A 25202-nucleotide genomic window follows, 5' to 3' on the forward strand; every position below is an offset into this window, starting at 1 on the left:
AGATACGTGTGCGATGTTATAGATATATATTCTGATAATTATAGTAAGATGTGTTATATATATGTTTTTGAGTATATATTTGTTTATTGAATATGTAATATTTCTTTTAATAATTATACATTGTTAAAATAAAATATCACAATAAAAATCTTATTAATATTTAAATATTAGGTTTGAACATCATAATATTGGATTGAGTTTAGATCCAAATATAATTAAAGTTTTATACTTTAAAATATATATATTTAATGATTTAATTTATCATATTAATCATATATGATCTTTTGAATTCCAATTTAATTTATAAAATTATTTGAATTGAAAATTTATATTATATTTTTGTTTTATTTTTTATTTTAAATAAATAAAATAAATATAAAAATTCCTTAACTCAAAAAATACATAAGTGATTTTAATAATAATAATAATAATAATAATAATAATAATAAATTATGGTTTATATAATTTATCATTACTTTTAATAAAAAATGATGTTAAAAATAAAATTCAAAACATGAAATATATCAGTAAAACTATAAAATCGGACATATTTTAAACTTCTAGTATACTATCCATACTCAATTATAATCAGTCATTTTACTTAATTTTGTTTATCTAACTTCATTTATTTACTCAATCTAATTCAATCATATGTTTAAATTTATCTTGACTTTTTTTGAATTTAATCAAATGTGAATTTTTATTGAAATTTCTCAGACAAGTGTCCTACGATTAACAAACAAAATATAAGAGACAGAATATAGGAGTTGAAGCAGCTTCCATACATTCACAGAATGACCAGAATGAAAGATTCTTCTAGCTACCGTTTTAGTGAACATTCTATTAACTGGACTTTAGTAGAACATTCTGTACTACATCTATCTTTTTAGGCATTAAATTTTCATTCGATGACTCACATGTTCATTTAAAATTCTATTATATTTTTCATTTTTTTTTCAATTATTAAGAAGCGTGAAATAAATAGTACGATTTGGAAAGTGTAAAAGTGGGTGGGGATATAGTATGAGTCACATCAGATGCACATGCTATGTTGGCCGCACAGACACCATTGTTAGCCTCTTTGAATTCGGATTATTATGTTTTCATGCATTCTTGTCTTGTCGTGTTCTGTCTTCAGCTCTGACGCCACACCTTTTAAAGTTTCCATTTTTAATTACAGTTTCGGTTATTTCAATTCAGTTTGTTGTTTTCGAAAAAAGAAGTAAGCATACGAAGTTTACCATCTGAAGCAAAATTAAAAGCGAGTAATTTTTGTAAAAGTATGATAAGTAAATTTTGAAAAAAATTAAAGACATGAAACATATTTTATGCTAAAATTGTGATTTATTTTTTCCGACAAGGAGAAAGATTGAAGTGGTGCAGAGTGCAGAGGGATTGCATGAAGTGTCTTATCATTTGCAGCTTTCTCTTTAAGTCTTGTTTGACTTCTTCCCTATCTACACCCTACTCGTGTGGAAGCAAGAGCCATGCTAGACACCATTTTTAGGTTCAGGCTATATCTTTTTGTTTTATTATACTATTTACAACATATATACATTTAGGAAATTATATATTTAAGAAACTTTGTGATTGATTTCTATGTCTCGTTTGTTCAAGAGAAGGGATATTAATATTAGGGTTAAATATGTTTTTAGTTCCTATATTTTGGAGCGATTTTGGTTTTAGTTTTTCTTTTAAATTATAATACAATTTAGTCCTTTAACTTTAGAAAACTCTGATTTTAGTCCTTTTTACCAAATTTTTTAAACTTTATTTACTATTTCAAGCATATTATAGCATTTGGATTGTTTATACTGTTTGACACATTTTTGCTTCAATGTTAACTGAGAAACACATTTGAAACAGTAAATAAAGTTTAAAAAATTTGGTAAAAAGGACTAAAATCAGAGTTTTCTAAAGTTAAAGGACTAAATTGTACTATAGTTTTAAAGAAGGACTAAAACCAAAATCGTCCCAAAATATAAGGACTAAAAACATATTTAACCCTTAATATTATTGATTTTTTGCGCATCTATTTATCTTATGTATATTAAAAGGTGCACTAAATTTAACTTTTGTTTGAGCTCTGGACTATTTAATTTTATGTAGGAAAATATTGTATGTAAATATTAGTATCACATCATGTCAAACATCACTATCATATTCAATTTAGTTTATATATTTAAAATTGAATTAATTAAATATTTTATTAAAATAAAATAATGTTATTTTTCTTTAAAATAAAACTAAATTAACAATTAAATCTAATTAAAACTTATATATACATATTGTATTAATAATTTAAAATTTATATATAAAATAATTTCATCTAAATATTAAAATTAATTTTATTTCTTAATTAACATATTATATTAATATTATTTCTTAATTAGAAAATGTCCTATTTTAAACTTATATTTGTTTTATTTTTATTTAGGAAACGTTTTTCAAGGATGGTTATACGCTAAAATGATGTTCATTTATTTCAAAGGAGATGTTTACTGTTTGCATAAGTTGGTTTCATGAGAGTCTATGGCAATGTTGATTTATATAGCAGAAACAAAAGAAAACCCTTATTTTCATATTTTACGCAGTAATTCATGCTCATAAATATTTTCATGTATGTTTATATATAAAAATAAATTGTTTATGTTATTTAAATTATTTGTAATACGATTGTGGGACTACCATAATTTCATTTTACAATATTGTAATGATATAGATAAGAATATAATGAATGAACTAATATTTGTAATCTTTCATTTGTTTCTACGAGTAAGGTGACAACAATATAATTTCATATAATAGTTAGTTTTGCTTCAGGAAAACAGATCAAATTTGACACGTTTTGATACAAAAAAAAAAGCACCTAATACAATATTTGGTTCAGGAATGATTAAAAATAATGGCATCATATATGATTACTCAGAAAAATGATTGCCGATCATGTGAAGGATGCCTTGTCTGTTTCTGATAGAAGAAAAAAAATAAAATATTTTTTTCTAAATTTAACTGCAGATAACGTGTTAAAAAATGAACAGAGAATCATAGAAAGCATGCTAGCAGCAGGAAATCTGAAGACAGAAATTTAAAGCCTATTCGTTGTTAAGACTAGTATAGCAGGAGAATGCATTCACATCAGTTGAATATGGTTCAGGAAGTTTCTTCTATTTAGCGAATATTCTTATTGCCTGGTTCGATGACTAAAAACAAAGACACTCCATGATGATGAGAAAGAGAAAACTGAAGGATGGCAGCTATGTACAGGGTCCGCATGGGATATATGTATATCTTAGGATGGTTAGAAGAGAATTTAACATGACATGTGAGTTATGCCGTAACAGTGGGGATAAGTGTCAATATTATAGGAATATTGTTTATGCAATGAAGTAGTTGGCATTTGTTGGTATGTATAACAAGCAACAATACTTTTTTAAGACTCTGAAACCAAAGGTATGGATTGCAACTCTATCACTTTTATATTTCCCCATTTTGTAAGGTCAGACATCTAAACTCGAAACTGTTCAACTGTCTCATTTGTTTAACAATCCGTATGAAAATGTTAAGCTGAAACTAGACCTACATAGCCGCCAAGCAAAGCCAAAATAGATGATATAAGATAAGCACCTAATACAATATTTGGTTCTCTGAACCCACGTAATTGGAGGCGGTAATGAAAGGGAGGAATCCTCAAAAGGCGCCAACCTGCTCCCCGGAAGCTCTTAGTTATCTTCAAGTATAATAACTGCTATAAAAAAAAAAAAAAAAAGAGATATTAAAATAAGCACTTTTACTTGTGAAATAACGAAGGATACCATCTAGAAATGTCTTAATCCAAAATAAACTATTTAATTATAAAATTGCGGTTGAGATTAATAAATATGATATACATTTAAGGAACAGGAACAGCGAAATCGAACAAGCTTAATATGGTGTGGGAAGGTGTGCGCCAAGTGTATTCCTTAGGAAACAGCCAAACCAAATATCAAATTATTATGGCGGGCTTTGCTGGTGTGGAAAGATGGCTAGAATAAGCAACAAGATGGTAACCAACTAATGAATGATCGAGATTCTAATACGCAGAAACAACCCAAAATAATTGAATAATGTTTTCCTACGAGAAAATGAACACATTCCAAAAGTGCTTGGCAAAGAGAGATCTCAAGCGAAAATGATGTCAAGGTAAAAACCTTTCAGATAATCGCAAATTAAAAACACTAAAAAAGGTAAAGATTTAACAGTCCTGCAGACTAGAATGAGAAAATGGAATATAGCAATCAGACGGTAAAAGATAGAAAAGAACGAAACAGGATACTACATAAGTAAAGCTAGCAGGTATCATGGCATTTTACGTATCAAATATCCCGTAACTGTTATGTAGAAAAAAAGTAAGTGAAAATAATAGTTTCCTCCCACATGGTATGGAGAAAATGTAATAATTAATAGTTGAGCTCACTAGCTTGTAAACCATGCCCAGAAGGAATAAAAATAAGCAAATTTTAAACTATGATATGTACAGTCAAAAGATAATCCACAGTTTTAAATGGCATTTTATTAACAGAAAATAGTTGACTTAAATCATATGCAATTCTACAGAAAAAACAATTTAAATGCGAACTTCTATACCTACGATATAGAAAATAACCGAAACAGTAAATTTAGAAATTTCTAATGGCCCCCAGCACCCTAAAGTTAATAAATATGTTTTCTTCCTTCTCACGCGCTTTTTACCAATAACCCATGTAAATTGGAGACGTACGACAATAAGTAAAATTAAACTCCATGTGGTAACATATCCACTTTACTGTGGATGTTGAAATACCCACTGCCATCCATCTTAATTGTGGTAATCTCCTAGCATGGTAGGCGTCACATGCACCGGAAATGATGGGCACAATTCTTTGGGAAGAAAACAACAGGAATGCTTTGAGCAGGGCGTGTTTTACTCATAAAAAGAAGAAGAAAATTTAAACTAACCACTAATGTAAGGAAGCATTTCAAGCATGAGACAGACCTGGATGATAACTGATAGTGACTCAACAACGAAAATTCCGGAAGAAATGAGTAGCGGGAAGAACATTCCAGTACATGAAGCCATGGCAGCTAACCCACCACCAAGTGCCAAAGATCCTGTGTGGCCCATAAATATAGACGCTTTGTATCTGTTGTGTAGAAGAAATCCAACACAAGATCCAGCCATTGAAGCCCCAAATATAGCAAGATCTGGTTTGGCATGTTCACAAAAAGAAAAAGAAAAGATATATATCAAGCAAGTCTATTTTATAAGGAAATATTAATTCTACATAGTAAAAATGACCATTTTTTGTATCATCATACAAAAAGCAAAGTTGCTACGCCTACATCACTAGGTCTTAAGAGAACTGACTGACTGAGACTTTCCTTTCTGACCAGTGTCGCAGGAACTTGTACGGGAAATAATGAGTATTAATAACAGAAGGAAGATCAATGTATCTTTAATTGACAATTGAAGACACCTAAAGAGAACAGAGATTTGCCCTTCTGATCAGTGAAAGCCGGAACGGGTACCATGATGTTAAAAATAACTAAAATGAACAAGATATAGATCGTGATAGTTAATAGTGATCAAGGTGCACTAAAATTGAAGAAAAAATTTAACTCATGAATTGGCCATGAAGGACATTATTGTCATTAGAAGTGAAGATGTTTGGAGTAACTGCGGCCGAAATAAGGTCAAATGAGGATACGACTCCTCTAAAGTTTTCAAAAGAATGGCAATCTTATGGTGAACAACTTTTTAACCAAATTTTACTTAAACATTTAATATAAAAGTGTATTATTTTAGGGAATGAAATTCACACAGTTTACAAAAGAACTGTAGGGGATGCTGGTCTATGAATTAAGATCTCAAATGCACTATGTATCCTTGTTATAATTTTGTTTTTTTATTAAAGTTATGTTGCAATTAATACTAGGATTATGTATGTAGAAACAATCTATAATTATTGGGATTTGCTTCCTTAGAATGATTCAATTAGCCCTCTTCCTACAATAACCAGCAGACTCATGTACTTATAGGTCCAGTGGCCTCATTATTAATATATGAAAAAAACATTATTCCTTCTAAATTTGAGAGTTCATATATTTAAACATGAGTCCATAGGGGTTGATTCAAACATGCCAAAACAAAACAAGAGATTTACATATAGTTTTTGTTGATCTGGAAAAGGGTTTTAATCAAGTGCTAAGGAAAGTATTGCAAAAAGCTATGGAAGAGAAAGGTGTTCGCGATGCTAACTTCCAGGTAAAAGACATGCATACAAATATTAGAACAGTAGGCGGAAAGACGAAGGATGACTTTCCAAAATGGAATCAGGTATAGGATTGCAACCCTAAGCCTCGAGTCCTTACTAGTTTAATCTACACGCTTTGATATGCTTACCAAAGACACAGGAAAAATATGTTATAGTTTTAGTTGAAGAATCAAGGAAAGCAATTAAGCTTTGAAAACACTGATAATGAACTATAAAGAGACGAGAAAAATGTGGAAGAAGCAAATGAGAATGGAAAGATGAATATTTGACTAGAAAAGAAAGGACAAGATATAAAATGATTATAGACATGTTGATATTGGTGCTTGCTGATTAAGGAAAAAATAATAATAACGGTTATAGTAGTTTGAACGGGAATATAGGTCACTGGAAAGAATTGTGAAAGGGGGAAAAGGAGACCAAGACAGACATCGGCGAAAGTTGTTAGAAAAGATCTCATGGTAAATAATATCCTTGAAGACCCGGTCACTGAACCAAGGGCATCAAATGATCCTCATAACCTACTTCACCTACTGAAATTGGTCTTTGCTATTGTTGTTGCTGTAATGTATACAGTCCTTTTTTTAACTCCTTTTATGGATTATAGAACTGCAATGATTTAAGAAAATCTGGCTTAAAGATATTTTCAAAGTCCACATTGATTAACAAACACGCTACTAACCAGAACATACTGGAAGAACAGCTATTGACATTCCAGTAAACGCCAGTGCAGCAGTACCTCCAGCTAATCCGTCAATAGCATCTGCTAGTTTAACACCATGTCCCATGGAAACAAAACTAAATGATGTCAAGAGTTGGTAACATCTTCCCAAGTACACGAGGCCCAATGGCAGAGGAACCAGCATCTTCCTGCATGTAAGTAAAGGAAATGAGAAGGAGGAAGACTGTCTAATTTGTTACCAGCCAATAAATCAGATAAACAAACAAACTTAAAGTCTCACTGATGAACATCGTCATCAGCAATTTGTAGTTTATACAACGTACACATATTATCACGACTCACGAGAATTCAAATTTTTAGTTTTCCATGAGTGTTTTTAAGACCCTTTTGTAGTTAATGTCAAGCAAGGATGAACCTGTGTGTAAAAATGGGCATGCATTCAAAAAAGATCTTGTACACAGTTCCTTAGATCTGCCCCGCCATAAAATCAATTTTTCTCATCCCTCTCCCTCTTTTAAAATTTTAAAGAGGGCTACCTCTACAAATTTTTTAGTTCCAGTTCTAATGAGAAGTAGCATTTTCCAAACAACCAATGACTTGCCCGTAGTCCAACAAAAAATAGAAAACAAAAATCTCACGAAACATCGACATGATAAAAGACGTTCCATTCTCTCTTTTGGGTATCTCTGCTAAGCAAATTATCTCTTAATCAGTATCATGAAAAAAGTTCAAAATACAAACACATTATAAATAAGTATATTAGTACTAAACAAAATAAACAATTTCATTTGATTTAACTAATAAAATTAGTTGGTGAATGTAAAATAATAAACAAACAACATAACTAAAGTTTTATTATATAAATAACATTTGTATGTAATTACAATTTTACATATTTTTTAAAAATAATTAAATTCTAATCAAACTTTTTAGTGCCTACTTTTTAAAGATTGTATATTTTTTTGATAGAACAATTCACTTTATTTAATCCAATTGATCTAATGAGTACAAGTCCATTTTTATTTATTTATTTTCAGATATTTAATTTTTTTTTTCTAAAATTAAACTTCGGTTACATTATGTTTCCTTTTTGTGTAATTTTGTCGCAGTAAGATTGTCACATTTGATTTCAACTTAAACATTTCAGATAATATTAAATTTTGTTTATGTACTTTTACTGTAACAAAAAAGAAAATCTTCACATTTTTAATTACTTTTTAACACAAGGACAAACGGGGCAAGAAATCATGTTTTTAACTGTTTGTGAAATGCATTATATGAGAACAGATATGTGAGTTACCATCAGAAAAATGCTGATCAGAATAGTTACAAGAAAGTATACATGCCATAGGGTGAAGATATACTGGTGATGTCCAACCAAAATGAAAACCACGTCCCAACGGCTACCTGTGTGGCATAGAAATGCAGATTTAATAAGAAATAGCTTAGTTGTAATATGTTTGAACAAAAACCCTATTTTAGTTCTATTCTCTCATTTTCAATTTATTCCCTAACATCATTTTTGCAAAATCTGGTGACTAGTCATAATACAGATTTTGATTGCAAAAGAACAAAACTGAGGCATATATGTACTACTGAGGAATTTGATTGCTTAAATTGATCTGTGAGCACTAAATGATGAGAAAAACACCATTAAACGACCAATTGGGTTTTGTTTCGTGGGGGAGGGGGGGCTCCAAAGCAATGTTTCTAATACAAATATAAACCAGTCAATCACCTGCAAAAGAACTTCTGTCAATACAGGCAAAACTCTCCGATGATTGGTGAGGCTTAATATATCACTAAGTAAACCGACTGCAGCAAATGCAATAGTTGCGCCAGCTGCCCCAGAAACTTCTGTTGACGAGGAACTAGCATAGACATGAGCTACAATTATACCAATAGGTACAAAAAGCAAACCACCCAGTGTTGGTGTAAGCCTTTTCGTTCGATGGCTAGCAGGTCCTTGTTGCTTGATTACATGGATAAATTTAAAAAGACGAAAAATTGGGATGCCCACATAGCCAGCAAAAGAAACCAAAAAGGCTGATATGAGAAATGGACGGGTTAAGTAAAAAGGTGATAAGGGAAGCCTAACAATTCTCCACGCACACCAATCCACATACAACAGCAGTAATGTCAAGACAATTATAAGCCCCATAGTGATGAAAATTCCTAGTTTGGTCCTGCAAACACATTAAAACCTGAACTGGGTTACCATAGCACCACACAAATGGAAAGATAATTGTAAAGATTTAAGCAATAGATAACAGGAAAGGCTATCAAGCATTAAGTTGCCAACTATACTCAAATGCATTTCTTATGATAATGAGTCTAAAAAACACAAAGAGACATCACTACACTATTGAACAATATCTTTCACCTTCAAACCATTCGTCTTCAACCTACACAACATGCTACCGAAACCTTGAGTTTTCTCTGTCTGCCTTAATCTATTTTTTAAAAATTGAAAATTTCGTCGACAGTGGTGCTCCCTTTCATGTCCCTACGAATGGAAGTGTTGGATAGGTGTTGGAGCCATACCCAAGCTGTGTCCTCAACATGTCAAAATCCAAAAAGGAAAAAAATCCTGACACTATTATTATATTGTCTGACATGTCTAGTATGAATGTCAATGACTCAATATCCAACATGAGTTGGACATCTGGACACCGCTTCAACAGCTACAATTCATGCCTAATTTCTAGAAACCATGTCATGCTATAGAAATATATTTTCAATATATGAAATATTCAGATTGACAAGTAAGGATACCCAAATAAATCAATTAAATAAGTTTCTACATACCTAGGCTTCTTCTGTCCCCTCCCAAGGGTTGCAAACCTGTGAGCAGCCACTGTTACAGCATCATCATTTGATGCAGAAACAGAAGGCAAATCAAGGTCATTCACAGGAGTGAGAAAAACTTCACCATCATAATCTTCCCCATCACTGGAGGAGAACACATACGCAGAACTTTCATCAGCAGCATTCCAATCATCAAACATTGGTATGTCAAACGAGTCCTGCAAAAGATAATAGATGTCATGAGACTGAATCAGCCTAATAATCACAATAATTGGCAAAAAAATTGACCTGCTAGAGCCTCAAAGGGGGCTCGCTAAGTTAAATTCCAGATATAAACCCTTGTAACTGTATGCATATAAGAAAATACGCACATTATATCACATTAGTTTCACAGCAATCACTAGTGAAAGAATCAAGAGCACTTGTTTGTCGAAAGACAAAATTCAGGCTCAATTCTTTAGGTGCTTATAGTCTTTTGGTACTATCAGAATTAGAATTTAACCTTCAAGATTAGCTTGATAATGACGTGCGTTAAGCATCAAAAGCACCATCTTCTCAACATCGACAAAGTTAGCAATTATTACCCGTGCAAATGTTTCATCAGATTATCAAGCTATTATCTCTCACTCTAAATTACAGACTAAGAGACAATGGTTTCAAACTGTCAGAACATCAAGCACCTCCGCTGAGTATATTATTAAGAATCGTAAGAGTAGCGCAATGGTAAAAGTATAGAAAAAGAAAACAAAATTGAAAATGATCGGAAGTAGTAATCTCTCAAACTCAAAATTAGAGACTAAGAAACTACGGTTTCAGACTTTCAGAAGAACAAGCGCCTTGACTGATAACAAAATTACGAATGGTAAGAGTAAAGCAACGGTAAAACAACAGAAAAATAAAAACAAAACTGAAAATGAAAGAAGTGATCATCTCATCTCTCAAACTAAAGATGACAGACCACGGTATAAGACTTTCTGAAAGGCACGCACCTCAGCTGAGCATATTATCAAGTCTGAGAATACTATTTTTTAAGTGTTGTAAGAGTAAAACCACAGTAAAACTACAAGAATAAAATAAAATTGATTTTCGGAGAAGCGAAAACGAACATCGTCTAAGGCTCTCGTAGGAACGACATTACGCAAAGCGCCGCATTCATACTGCTGAATGATCAAGGGATGTAACTGCATAGAAGGAATTGAACGCTAAAGAAATTAATTAAATCAAACTATTAAGACAATCGAATTTCGAAAACGCAGAAATAGAGAGAAAGGTACCTGGAGAGTGGCGGAACCGAAAAGGGAGCGGGAAGAACATGCAAAGGAAGTGGTTGGAGGGAGAGATTGGTGTTTGTTGCGAGAGAGATGGAGAGGAAGAGAGAGATGTAGGTGGTTGAAAATTCGAGAGTGAGAAGGCATGGATGCGATGCGAGAGAGAGCACGTTGAAGAGGAAGCAGATCTGAAGGAAATGTTCATCGAAAGAAAATGTGGAGTGAAATGGAATGGACGCAAGCATATTCCATGTTAGGGATGGGAAAGAAGCATTTTATATAAGCAGGGAGGGAAAGTGTCAAATGGCGGTACTTAGAAATCATCGCGTCGCCGAAACCGTTTGATAGGGTCACTTCTGTTTTGTTCACTGTACATGAAAACGAAGTAAGCATTTGGGAGAGAATATAGAAAGAGGGAGAGGTAGTCTTATAAAAAAATTGTTATATTAAAGAGAAAAATTATTATTTATTATCATTATTTAATACTATTTTTAATATGACAAGTTCACTTTGTTACAACAGTATTGGTAAGATAATTAAGCTTAATCTCATTAATCTCTTTTATTTTAATTCTATCACTCTTCCCTTCTAGTAATATTTAAACTTATTAAACGGAAAGATGTGCCTTTCGATTTATGTCATTTATGTTACATTAAAACAATATAAATTCAAAAATATTTTTAATAGTTACTTTTAAGTAAATGAATTAAATAGTTATTTTTAAATTACACAATTAAAAAGTTATTTCTTAATATAAAATTTTAAACACATAATTATATTATTATAATGGGTTACAAAATGAAAGTAAGAGAAAAATGGAGTGTGGCAAAATATTTTTCATTTTGTTATTTAGTGTGAGTTTTTATTTCACAAGGATGTCATTGTTTCATTTTTAAATATTTTTCACATTTGTTTTTTCCAAACAAACTAGTAAAGAAGGAAAAACGGAGATAAGGAAATTAGATTTTTCTTTTAGTGTTAAGTTAGATAGTAAAATGAAAAAAAAAAAAAATAAAAAAAAAAAAATAAAAACTTTATAACTTTCAAAAAAAGAGGTCGGACCAATATAAAAATATTTATTTTTTCTATTTTCAAATAAAATAAATTTTCATTTACTTTTTGCCTTCAACTAAATAAATTAGAATTTCGTTTCAATTTTTACGTATTCTTATTATTATGTTTTTCTTGTTTCCTTACATTTTTCTCTCGTTCGAACAAAAGTTAAATCAAACATACCTTGAGATTTCACCCGTGCACACAAAACGTGGTTAGGATGAAAACCTCAAAAGAGTAGTAAGTCAAAGTACACGGTCTCTGTCTTTGGCTGGAGATAGGTTTTGAAGGTGATTTAAGTTGGAATTGAACGTCTTTGATCGATATACCTGCCTAACACATGTCCCGTCACAGAAAATATCTTTCCAATTTTCTTATAAATTATTGGTTCATCCGTGTGGGTTTGCTTTCAATCCGTTAGTTTGCTCATACTGTTTGTGGCTAAAAGCTATGAAATAGAGTCGAAGTACATACGGTTAAAAATATTTTTATAGAATTAATTTTAATTGTTAAACACACCACCAACAATCAATTATATACGTTAATATAATGTCCCTCGAAGGGTTGAGAAATAAAAAAAACTCATACTCTCCTCAATTTATTTTCTTTTCTTCACCTTGAACAAGTCTTCCCTTACTCTACTCTTCTCACCCCTGCCACTTCCAAACGGAAATAATGCAATACCTTTTCTTCTATAATATGGCTGGCTATTTATCCAAGCACACTGCTAGGGAGAATAAGAACGACAAAACTGCTACAGCATGTTCAAATTTTCCAAATATGGAAAATTGACACCTCATTATTAGGATTTTGATGCTGCAAATATAACCTAGAGACCGGATTTTCGGAAAAGCATTGAGTTTAAATTTGAAGTTGATATATTTATAAGATCATTATTATATAATGTAGTGTAACTGCACTCTCCCATTCAGTTTTTATTTCAGAAATTAATTGTTCTTATTGTTATATTGGAAAAATAAATGTGAAGACGATTAACCAACAAAAATAATGTAATTTTGAAGTTAGTCCCACTGTTTCAACAACTGGCAATGACCAATTATAATGTCCAAACAAGAAAATTTCAGTCAGTAAACACATGGCTTTCTTTCAACACCGTATGATAGCTACACAGATTCCTCGTAAGGTGAGGATTACCACGATATAAACACTTCTACCTTGCCCAGCCTAATAATCTTAAAATGGGTATGTACTTCACCACTCGCTCCAAAGATTGAGATACAAAATTCAAGAGTTCAACAAACCCACTTCGACTCGAGCATAGGGACCCAAGTCAAAAGTAGTACCATGGCTAAAACACCGTAACACATAAATACTGCTAAATACAATCAATCATGTGTGGCGTCAAATCTTGCTGCTAATTAGAAGCAGGGACAGAAGGCCGACCTCGTCCGATTGCGAAGCCCCTTGTTCCATCTGGCATTCTTGGTCCAGGAGGTGGCTTGGATGCTTCCGCAGCGTGAGTTGATGGTGTACTTCCATGACCTAGAACAATGAAACAGGTTATGAATACCACAAGGATTCAAATGATAATAATAATATAAAATGAACTGTTAAAATAAAAGGGTACCCATTCCATTTCCAGCACGATATTTATGTTTTCTTGATCTTCCTTGATTTTTATACCTCTGCCCACCTTTATCCTTCGAGTGATGCTCCCCATCCTGAGATGAAAGGAAAGCAACAGAACCATGTATTAACAACAATAAAGGGTTCTGAGATCGTGAGACTAATAGCAGCCAATGGATATAGGATCTTCTATAGTAAAGAATGTAAAGTTGCAAATCCAACCAGTAAAATTAAAATATTTCAAAATATCATTTTGAAAATAGAATGGATGGGATTCAAGCAGTTCCAGTATGCTTCTTATATTTGAAAATAGAAACAAGATATAAAAAATTATTTCTCAAGCCAAACAAACCTATCATTTCCACACAAAAAAATAAAAATAAAAATAATATATATATATATATATATATATATATATATATATATATATAAAATAACAAATATGATTTTATCCTGGAAAGACGAGGAACCAACACTAATATGGTTTCAAAAGATTACTAACAGATAATTACAGGAGACTGCTGATAGTGAAAAACAAATGCAACACATACCTCTTCCTCGCGTGTATCTTCATGATGCTCACTTGAGCCATGATTTTCCTCATCTCCTATTTGTTCAGATGCATGGCTTGAGCTATTTTTCTCAGAATTAGGTCCTTTCCAAGCTTGTTTTTTCTGTCCAAACTTCCCCTAAATAAAAATAAATAAAAAATTGTCAGCAAAAACCTTTTACAGTCAATTAATCAAAATGGGGGGGAAAACTGCAGCTAACCATTCGCTTGAGAAGTTTAACATGCATCCCATTTCTCCAGTCTTCTTCATTATTTAACATAGCCACCTGACACAGGATTGGAGTAGCAAAGACTAGTTAATCATCCAGGCAATTATAGTCTCAATCATAATATACATAGACTGCAACTCACAGCTCTTTCAGCAGCTTCAATAGTCTCAAATTCCACAAGAGCATGCAACTACAATAAGAAAGTGACTTATTGTGAGTATAAAGTGAAATAAGGAAACAAATGGCAAAGAATATAGAACCTACGAGTTATTACTCTAATGTTGATATATTCTAATGGGTTGTTCAAGAAAGAATACAAAATGGAAAGCACAAATTGAAAGTTTCAATAGTCTGCTTAGTCCCTGCCTAAGTGTCAGCAGGGTTGACGATGTGAATAACAAGATTAATTTTATACAGCCAACTTATGGTGGATGATGAATGACATTCTGAGAATAGATCACGCTCCAGCAAGATTTTATTTTTGTCAAATCCAAAAAAGGACCAAAACTGATATCCAACTTAACAGGGAAAAGTAAACAAATTAATAAGCTATGACCTTGGCTATTTTGGAGAAGAACTGCTAACAAGGTGCACACATTTACTTACTTTAAGGGCTGAAAAAGATATATGTAAATTCATGCTTTTTAAGAAATACGAATCATGGCCACAGGAATTTTCAAAACAATCACCAAAGTGACTGTGAAGATTGACATTAGTGACTAGTACAGCGACTGAATTAATTATGTTCACCGTGACCAACAAGGAGAATAGATTTCTTTTTCTATTCCAAGGTGGAGTTGGGTCCAGACACACACCATTCAATAATACATTTTTTTCACATGGTAACCCTGGCTGAACTTTTAGAGACAAAAAACACTAAACCACAAAAGAACTTCTAAAAGGAAATGCAGCAATGTTGTAATTCATTAACAAGACAGACAAAATCTTCGAAATGGAAATTTTGGTAAAAGGAATAATGCAATGAAAAATGTGAGAGCAGTACAAATTTAGGGTCAACTGTTAACATTAGATAGTTTCATACCTTATTACTGATTAACATTTCTTGCTTTATATGTTTTGTGGACTCTGAAGTAGAATATGGGTCATTAATTGTTATCCTCTTTATACTGCACATTCAAAGAAATGTTAACGTTATTGCATATTGGAAAAAATAGATACACAGACATAACTTAAGGAAGAAACCATACTTTCCAGCTTCATGGAATATTCGTTGAATGTTCTTCTTTGAATGATCCTCTGGCAAATTCTCTACTAAAACAGTAAATAACTAGAGTCCAAGAATGAGATGCAGATAACAAAGTACAAACCAAATAATAGTAGCAGTCTCCTTGAAGTAAATACCTTATGATCTCTAGCCTCATTGAAACGAAGTGGATGAAGCCGCTTGACCCTTTTCCCATCACTGCTAACAACCTGCAATCCCCATAAGAATTTTATTTCCTTAGGACTTTAAGTATAGATTGCAATGCAGTTCAAGTTGAAAAACCAAGGAAGGAAGCATCATACAAGCAGTGAAGACTCCTTCAGAGCAGCAACAATAAATGTATGGTCTCGGGTGAGCTTCTTCATTTTTCTGAAAGAAGCAATTACGGATATGGGAACTGCATGAACATAAAGTAGGATTAGATTATAGCATATACAAACAAAAGTTTGTAGGCAATGGACAAATAATAATGATTACTATTTATAGCACTAGGATTAGTTAAATTAATACAAAAATCAATAAACGCTTCATTTGTTATCAGAATAGATAACCATTTACAAAATTTAATGCATGCAAAACTGCCTGTATGTGTGCATAACTTGGATAACGCTTTTCAGATTAATACACGAAAAACAGCTACTCCCGTTCTGCAAGGATTTCAGCAACATTTACATATAATGAAATACACTATCAATATCAGTTTATTACTAGGGCATCATTATTGATTATTCCATGTTCGGTTTAGTGTGCATATGCTGAAGTTGGGTTGCTACAATTGCTACACCTTTCCGTCTACACCACTGATCATCGTCTTTTAAAAAAATGTTTGAAAAACCAAAAAAAATGGAAATAAGCCCATTTAACTTGTGATCATCTATGGAAAAGAGAAAATATGTCTTATGTTCATTGCCAAATACATCTTTATCCCTCTACCATCTCTAGAAAAGAGTAAATATCAACATCCTATTTGTCAAGTAGTACAACTGAAAAACTAGTTCATGAAAATAGTACTTAATAACGAGTCACTAAATATAAAGGTCAACAAAATCGTCACACTGCCTATTCAACTTATTAATCCTTAATAACTTCATTTATATAAGCAAATTCGAAAGCCAGAACACTTTAGAAACAATAAAATTGAATACTTAACTTCCCTTGTTATCTCCCACAAGATATATATATATATATATATATATATATATATATATATATATATATATATATATATATATATATATTATAACCCAGATAATTCCACACTTCAAACTAACATATTCAACTTAGCAGGAAACTATTTCAATATTCAAACTTCAAAAAAACTTGAAAATAGTTACATTAAGGGAATACACACAACTTGAGAATCGATAAGGCCGTAAATCATTTGAAGATCAAATTGTGAAAACTGCAACAATTAAAATCAAATTGGTCCAACTTATAGAGGTTTCCCTTACCAAACCCTTCCTTGTTCTTCTTGGCAAAGCCCAACATATACTTGTCATTAGGCAGGTTTTCATCGCTGAAATAGTACTCCACCTGCAAAATAAACAACAACAAGTCACTGAACCGAAACAAATAAGATACCGAAGCAACAAAACCTAGTAAACACGAAAAAACGAGATTTCAAGGTTTTCAAGTAAACACGTCAAATTATTATATTCTCCTCACGCGATACAACACTAACTCTCGCTCTTGAACAATAAGTCAGTATCAGAGAACGCCATAAACAAAGCTGTTTATCGTTCGAGAGCAGAAAAAAACAGAAGAGGAGTTACCTGCTTAATGATCTTGAGTTTGAGATCCTCCGACGAGACAGCGGGCACAGCGGCGTGATCGCGGTCCCCGATGTGTTCGTCATGGTCATGCTCGCAATCGCGCTCGTGGTCAAGGTCATGGTCAAGGTCCAGCTCGTGACCGTGCTCTTCGTCTGAAAGCACCGCGTGATTTTCAGTTTCCGCAACGGTGAGATCGGGACCAACAGAGGGATCCACGAGCGGAGGAGGCGAGGCGGTGACATTAACGGCCGTTGTAATGGCGGCGGTGGCCGAAGGGGGAACCTGTTCGCCGCCTTCCATTGAGGAGAGAAGAAACTCTCCCCGCCTTATATTCCGGTCTTTTCTGTCTCGACAGTGTTTCGATTTCTCAGATCAGATCCCTTATATAGGCAGCGATACTTGTTTGACATTTCGCTTTGGTCACCACTATCCCCTTGTTCAAATCATGGCTTTATTTTTCTTTTACGAAAGATTAACCATTTTATTTTTCATTTTTTTGTAATTTTGTTTCCTATGATTATATGTATCTAATCATCTATAATATACTTTTTGTTTTACTTTTTTAATTTCATATTCTTGAATTGATCAACCAAGTTTACAATTTTTCTATACAAAACAGTTATTTATGAAGCTTAAAAAATACTTTTAATATACAATTATAACAATTATTAAAAATGAAAGTATTTTACAAATATTTTGTATACATATATATTTTTTTTCGCTTTTTAGCTTAATGGAAAATTTTCAAATACTCTTATTATATAATTATAATTATATAAAAATTATAAAACTATATTACTTTTATGACTATTTTTATTTCCGTATTTTTTTTCCAGTTTCAATAAAATGTATTAATTAATTTTATTATAGTGGCTGATTTTTTATAATAAAAAACGAAAAGAGAAACACATAAGTACATGTGTTTCTATTATTGTATAATAAAAATTAGACAATATTTTTAATTTTTTTTGCTGAATATAAATATTTTTCCCATATACGAGAGGCATCATCTTAATTTTCTGTTATTGTTTCAATTGGATTTTATTGGAAACTATTTTTATTTTACGTATGTGTGTGTGTGTTTGATTTTATTTAAGGAAATATAAAACATCTGTGACTTTGCTAGTGGGTATAGATGTTCCCAAAGAAAATTAATAATTGGCTTTTAAAGGAAAAAATTATGTATTTTTCATTTCACCAAGAAGGCTTAATGAGCATGTACTAGGGTATTGAGTTTTATTGGATGAAGCAAAAATTAAATTATTATACTTTTAAAACATTATTATCAAAGTTAATAAATATAAAAATAATAATATTTTTTTTTCATCACTCAACATGAAAAACATGATAGACACATGTTTTATAGTATTTTCTTAATAATTATTATGTAAATTAATACCATGATAAAAATGTTGAAGCAATTATTTGTATTTCCATTTAAAGTATGAGTTCCGTGAATTAAATAATAATATTGATGAAAATGAAAGTATAGAGAAGAAAAGTTGTTTTAATAGATAAATTATGAATATTGAACGAAAATGATTTAATATATAAATGTGTTTTGATATATTTTGGTTATAGGAAATTCAAACGCAGTTAGCTATAGATACAATTGGTTTGATGGATGTGTCAATGTTTTCATTGTGGTTGCTAATGTCCACTTTCATCACACTGCTTTTTGTATTATCAGTTATGCTTTTGACAGATTGATCATAAAAACTAACAAAAACTAAGAGAAAAGAAGATAAAATGCAAATGGCAACTTTTCTACTTAATTTGTTGTCAGCGTAAACAACATCTTATCTCTTTTACTTGTTATCTTGAGTTCATGAAAGAAATCTACGTATTAAATTCTCCTGGAAATAATATACTTTGGAAATAACATGTGTGACACCCGGACACTGATGAGGGTGAGAAGTGATCGCCGGTGTAAGAGGCATGGATAAGGAGTGACTCTTGGCAGACTTCCAGTGGAAGGGGCAAGTGGACGAATCCAACATACATAAGAATGAAAGGGATTTAGAGACTGTATACCTTAAAGGAATTGATTTGGGTACTCATATCAATTAAATGCATTTGCTTTTTGATATCCTAACTCATAAGGACTTCATGATTAAACGTACTTAACCTATTACTCGTAGTAATTATGAAATAGATAATCTTCTGGAAAGTTTTCTCGGATAAGTGTGGTTTCTAAGAATTTATAATCACATGTAAAACATATTTTTCAAATTTTGACTGAATTACAAAATATTTCGGTTTCTAAATTCTCTCTATAATAATAAAATTTTAATATTCAAATGAAATTTGATCCAATTGTTTTTAACTAAACTTGTCTTTTACATTAATTTTATAAAATAAATAACATATTTGTTTGAATACATTTTCTATTGACTGGAATTAATCTAAACGGACAATACTAACCCAAAAAGACATTAGGAATAATATCTTAGAAAAAGTGTTGGCCAGCTACGACACAGCTAATAAAAGCATGAATGAGAGAGCCAAGAAGACATTTCCATTTTTTGTAGCATGAACTATATAAAAACCATATAAACTTAAGGCGAGTGAGTTCACATACAATACAACATTGTTGAGATGCAGAATGCGACCGTTACCTACACCCTGAACTCAAAGTAACCTACTCTGCATGGTTGCAATAAATAAAGCAAAAAGAAAAGCTTTTACACAAGAACCAAAGCAAGACCCAAAATCGCAAGCCCAAGCCTGAATAAGGAAAACCCACGAAGCCCGTGGGAGTTAGAAAACCAGACCCTGACATCATCGACCACAGGCCCACAGAGAGAACTCATGTCATCACTTCTGGTGTTGTAGTATATGCTGTAAAAGGCGATTCTTGTCCTCTCGGCCTTGGCAGTGAAATTGAGGTTAGCAGTTTGGAAGGTGGAGTTGGAATTGGGAGTGTAGTGAACGTTCTGAGCCTGGTCACCGGCGAAGGCCATCACAGCAAGAGGCTCCTTGCATTTATCATCAGCATGTCCCAATGAGAAGGTCAAGCTGTAGGGTTTGTCAGGTTTGGTCTCAACCATTTGGGAAATGATGCCTTCTTTTCCGGAAAGCAACTCAACGGCTCTTCTGCCTTGTGGAACAGAGTAATGATCGGAATCTATGTAGCGGACGGCACGGTTCGATTCCACTATCCAACCTGGTAGCGAGGAGGTTTCTTCATCCAAATTTGTGGGAAGCAACACACCCAGTGAAGTATTGGTAAACATCCATGGCCCCTCTTCAAAGTCGCCATTGATCACTGCGTTTTCTGCAAATCTCAACACAACAACGCCGACGTTATTATCACGTGAAAGGAAAAATTGGTGATTGATTTAATATTTGCGTATGTATATATATATACCTTTGGGGGATTTGGGGGTGAAAAGCTTTTTGATAGCAATGTTGTCAATGATGGGGCCACAAGTGGGGTCGTCCTCCATTCCAGGATTCTTAAACACTAACCTAAAAGTGTCTTCCTCTGCGTTGAAAGAAACGGCGTAAGGGTTCCAACCCTGGACGTTGTATAGTGTCTGGAGGTCTATGGTTTGCGATGTAGACGCAACGGACACGTTGATGGATTCCAACTGGGCGCACGTGCGAGCCGCACAGAAGGTGACTGAGTAAATCGAACCTTTCTCCACCGTTACCTCCTGGCTGATCTCAGCGTCGTTGCCTAGCCTCACCGCGTGTCTACCCTGCGGTACGATGAGGATCATCCCACCCTGTTTTTGCCCTGACTCAACTAGCTCAACGGTGCCGTTTGACTTCCAGTTAGGTACTTCGCTGGGCCCCTCCACTATCGCCTCGTTCGGGAACCCATTTGATGGGGTAGCCTCGAAATCTCCATTTGCCACTAGCCCTGCATGCATAGTACATTTTTTTCACTTTATTTTTCTTTTTCATCTTTTCCATTTTTAATCATACTCACTTCAAATAACTATTCACAATTTCTATTAAAACACGTTTAAATTTGTATTTCCATTTTCGGTGCCCAAAATTTAAGATTCTTTAAATCTAAAATGTTATATCAAGATAGTGTTTCTGTTTTTTTTCTTAAACAATAATAATAATAATTAAATATTGAAGTTATAATGTTGGCCTTATATCCATTATCACTCAGGAGTGAGTTATAAAGTTGGTCTTTCATTTAAAATTATTAACAAAAAAATCAACTAGTATGTTTGTGTAAAGTTTAATTTGAAAAAAAAAAATGCATTTTGTGGATAACAAATATTTCATTTAATTTTAAAAAATGGACATAAAAAATAATGAAAACAACAGAAAGTATAAGTACTTATGCTATATTTTAAAAATAAGATATAAAATAAAAATAATCTCACTTTTTAATAACATTTTTTTTATTATTTTAAATCATATTTTAATATTTGAAACTAAAGAAATTACTTTCTTACAGAACAACTATACAAATCCTATCACCCAGTCCTCTTTCAAATTTCAATTTCTAAAATGGAAATTACTGGTAAAATCAACTGGGTTGAAAAATTAAAAAGGACGGCACACGATGTTATGGTACATTGATTCGATGTTTTTTACTGCTTCCAACATGTACTGATGCTTTCTGAATATATCTTTGAAAAGAATTTCTCCTTAGATTTAACGTTCAAGTTGAGTTAATGCCAATATAATTCTTAATACTAATAAAAATAACAGAAAAAAAAAAAAAGTAACGTTAAAAGCTTAATTCATGGGACCCAAAACAGATTAGACCTCAGCAAGATTACATTTCAATTTGAAATAATTCGAGGTTCCTCCAAAATCAATCCTAGCATCATTCGTTTTCCTTAACAACTTTATCAAAAGATTAAAAATGTATCCCGTCCCCCCTCTTATCACTATCTGAGACATGCCACAGCAGACGAAAAGTAGCGTTATGATTAAGCACGTTTAAGTGGTAAAGTGAAAAAATAATTAAATAAAGAACATCCAAACAACAGCATAAGCCATGGCCCATTAGTGTTTGAAGGAAGCAAAGCATCAAGCATAATTTATTTTAAGGTGATAAAAAGCAATTACGATTAGTATGGTATGGGGCCATTAGTGTTTTTTCAACAGGTAAGAGCCGGATTGTCAAAGTGTATTCAAAAGCACATGCTCCTACCTTATCCCACAGGTAATTCCAAGTTCCAACCAAACGCAATGCAATGAAATGCAAATTAAGATTTATGTTGAGCTAGAGTGTAACAAGTATCTGCGTCGTTTCGCAGTGATTGCAACTTACCCATACCATACTTTCCAATTTATATCTGGTCCCATCCCTGCATTTATGTTTTTCACAACAATAGCACCAACTCAAATATAAAAACACAATAGGCTCTCACTATAATAAGGATTGCCTCATCAAAGAATGGACCTCAAGAATGTGAAAGCCCACATCGGAACAACAAAAGAAGGGGAAAACTTTCAAAAATGCCAACTTGCGAAGTAGCTTAGAAGCACACAATGACTCAAATAGTAACAAAAAAATGGATGAGAATAAGCTACCACTCAAAAGGGCTTCAAAATGAGTCAGTATGACAACTAGCCATGGGGACGAGGAGGTTGAAGGCAGCAAAAACGACAGAAAACGATGTTGACATGGAACAAATTGATGTATGGTCCCATCGAAAAGTTATATCATATAATCGTTACAATCATTTCTTTATGACCTCCATCAAATTCTATAAGGAACATCTTCAATCTTTGTGATTTACAAAAATTTCAGACACTCAACAACGCCCTAGAGTTGGTAATTGAATCCAGTTGAAAGCTTAAGCAGTAGCAGGGGCATGCGGGTCCTAACGCATGCTGCCCACTCCACTATAAGCTCAGCAATCCTTTCACTCTGACCAAAGGAGAACGAAAAAAAGCAGTTCTATTTCTTACTGTGTCTTTTATTATTTAACTGAGCATGGGAATGGTGGAAGATAGCGACCTACACGACAATAATAGAAGTAAAAGTAATTTTGTTGGTAGCGTCCTTTACGGAAAGGTCCTCGCACTTTGGTCAAGATTGGAGGAAAAAAGCGTGTATTGGGAGACGGAAACACTGTGTCAATTCGGTCATTTCGCATCCCTAGGCCAACAACAACCAATAGTAAAACCTCTCACTCTTCGGACCCAACTTCTTCTTTAGTCCATCTCTACTACGCTGGTCATCATTTCCTTCTCCTACTATAACAAAACACTACCTATTTTCATCTTATATTTTTTAGGTACCTTGTGGGTGCTTCCTTTTTTTATTTGCAATTTGCAATGCTAGTTTTCGGTCTTACATGCTACTATGCGTCCATAATTGCATGATGTGATGTTTTGCGGTGGATTTAGAGATCTATATGTCACAATACCAGCTTGTACCCCCTGCCCCAAAAAAGATCATAAGCAATCAAGACTTTTTAATTGGTACTATAGAGTCTGTTCTTATAATTTAATAAGCTTAACTGTTACCTAATCTTCACTTCATTACTATATTCATCAAATTCCTATTACCAATCATACAATGCTCTCGCAAAAAGTATATATACAATGCTCTACTTTTTTCAGTAAAAATATGCAGTACTGACTTGCACAACCATACTGATATGAGTATCATCAAAAACTGTCTATAGAGTAGCAACTAAAAGAAACACCAAGATAAAGAATTAAAGCAGTTTTAATAAAAGTTCTAAGTTTGTATTCGAAAAATACTTTCTTTTCTGGTATCTATAGTTTTTCTTTTGTTACAATCCATCATTGGGTATAGCTTTAACTAACATTCCTGCTATCACGGACTGTAGAGAAAGATTAGTAGGGATATGACTCAAAAGTAGAAGCTCCCTTCAGAAAATGAAAAATGAATTAAAATAAGATTGGTCATTAAAGTGATGATAGCTAGCAAGAGAAAACAACTTGTCACAACAAAGAGGAAGGTGGGCCTTCGGTGTTGAAAAACATGACCGTAGTAATGTGAACATTAAGTTCACTTCACTTTGATGTAAAACACCTTAAACGCAGTACATCTATGCTAAGTTATTGAAGTTGCAAACATGTTAAACACAAGGGAATCTGTTCCTAAGTTTGAATCAACAGATTCACTCTCGTGTTTCTATAACCGGCACATTCTTAATGTTGAACTCCAGAACATAAAAACTGTAACAGAATCACCGACGAAAACAACACCCAGAAAGCATCAGACAGCAATTACAAACATTTCATCTTTGTACCACGTATTGGGAAGGTAACTACAAACCCAGCAAAACCATAGAGAAGTTTACACTAAATGAAGAGTATGTATATACCAAACAACAATTGCAAAAGCAGCCAGCGAAATATCAGATCTCGGGTGATGAAGAAGAGGAAAAGTTAAAAAGTAGCAGAAGTGAAAGTGAGGTAGGAGGAAGAGGGACATTACCATCTTCTGCGAAGGTTGTGAGAGGCAAGTGGGAAAGGGCTAGAAGTGCAAAGATGGAGACCCATTTCATTGCTGTGGAGCTCCGAGCCATGTATCTGCACGGCCAGAAAAATTCTCTCTTTTCTCTCTCTGATACGTGTAGAGGGTACTATCACTCTGTTTCTTTGAGGAGTGCAAGGCAGAGTGTGTCTTTATATCCAAGATTCTCAACAGTGCCAAGGTCCACTTTTTTCCTTTTTGCTTAGGTTAAAACTACTACTTTATTAAAATAAAGTTTCTTTTAATAATTATTGGTACTGTATTTCACATAAGGTTCTTCTTATCTGCAGTGTGAATGCGAA

General features: G+C 32.9%; 3 protein-coding genes across 9 annotated transcripts; all 3 read right to left on the reverse strand.

Annotated features, from left to right (window-relative positions):
• Window positions 1-3456: 3456 nt before the first annotated feature.
• Window positions 3457-11447, reverse strand: LOC106775149 (phospho-N-acetylmuramoyl-pentapeptide-transferase homolog). 7 transcript variants are annotated; one of them, XM_014662218.2, is made up of 8 exons: window positions 11055-11447; window positions 10887-10961; window positions 9781-9998; window positions 8711-9158; window positions 8315-8379; window positions 6973-7160; window positions 5015-5223; window positions 3457-3748 (listed from the first exon to the last, which is right to left on the reverse strand). In XM_014662218.2, exons 1-8 carry the CDS (start codon window positions 11193-11195, stop codon window positions 3563-3565), a joined length of 1530 nt encoding a protein of 509 aa, XP_014517704.1. In that variant the 5' UTR covers window positions 11196-11447; the 3' UTR covers window positions 3457-3562. The 7 variants fall into 7 exon arrangements, with proteins under 7 accessions (XP_014517704.1, XP_022642433.1, XP_014517703.1 ...); XM_022786712.1 differs by having other exon boundaries at window positions 7030-7160; window positions 10887-10982; XM_014662217.2 differs by having other exon boundaries at window positions 3457-3745; window positions 10887-10982.
• A 1665-nt stretch (window positions 11448-13112) lies between these two features.
• On the reverse strand, window positions 13113-17882 carry LOC106774382 (la-related protein 6A). Its single transcript, XM_014661363.2, has 11 exons — window positions 17466-17882; window positions 17145-17226; window positions 15996-16090; window positions 15831-15902; window positions 15677-15756; window positions 15511-15595; window positions 14611-14658; window positions 14460-14525; window positions 14240-14377; window positions 13690-13783; window positions 13113-13604 (listed from the first exon to the last, which is right to left on the reverse strand). The coding sequence occupies exons 1-11, from the start codon at window positions 17763-17765 to the stop codon at window positions 13477-13479; spliced, it is 1188 nt and encodes a 395-aa protein (XP_014516849.1). The 5' UTR covers window positions 17766-17882; the 3' UTR covers window positions 13113-13476.
• Window positions 17883-19949: 2067 nt separating this feature from the next.
• LOC106776033 lies at window positions 19950-25040 on the reverse strand. Its single transcript, XM_014663329.2, has 3 exons — window positions 24862-25040; window positions 20836-21333; window positions 19950-20742 (listed from the first exon to the last, which is right to left on the reverse strand). Exons 1-3 carry the CDS (start codon window positions 24950-24952, stop codon window positions 20150-20152), a joined length of 1182 nt encoding a protein of 393 aa, XP_014518815.1. The 5' UTR covers window positions 24953-25040; the 3' UTR covers window positions 19950-20149.
• Between the last annotated feature and the right edge of the window lie 162 nt (window positions 25041-25202).

This window comes from Vigna radiata, chromosome 10, assembly GCF_000741045.1.
Source record: "Vigna radiata var. radiata cultivar VC1973A chromosome 10, Vradiata_ver6, whole genome shotgun sequence".
Taxonomy (NCBI): Eukaryota; Viridiplantae; Streptophyta; class Magnoliopsida; order Fabales; family Fabaceae; genus Vigna; species Vigna radiata.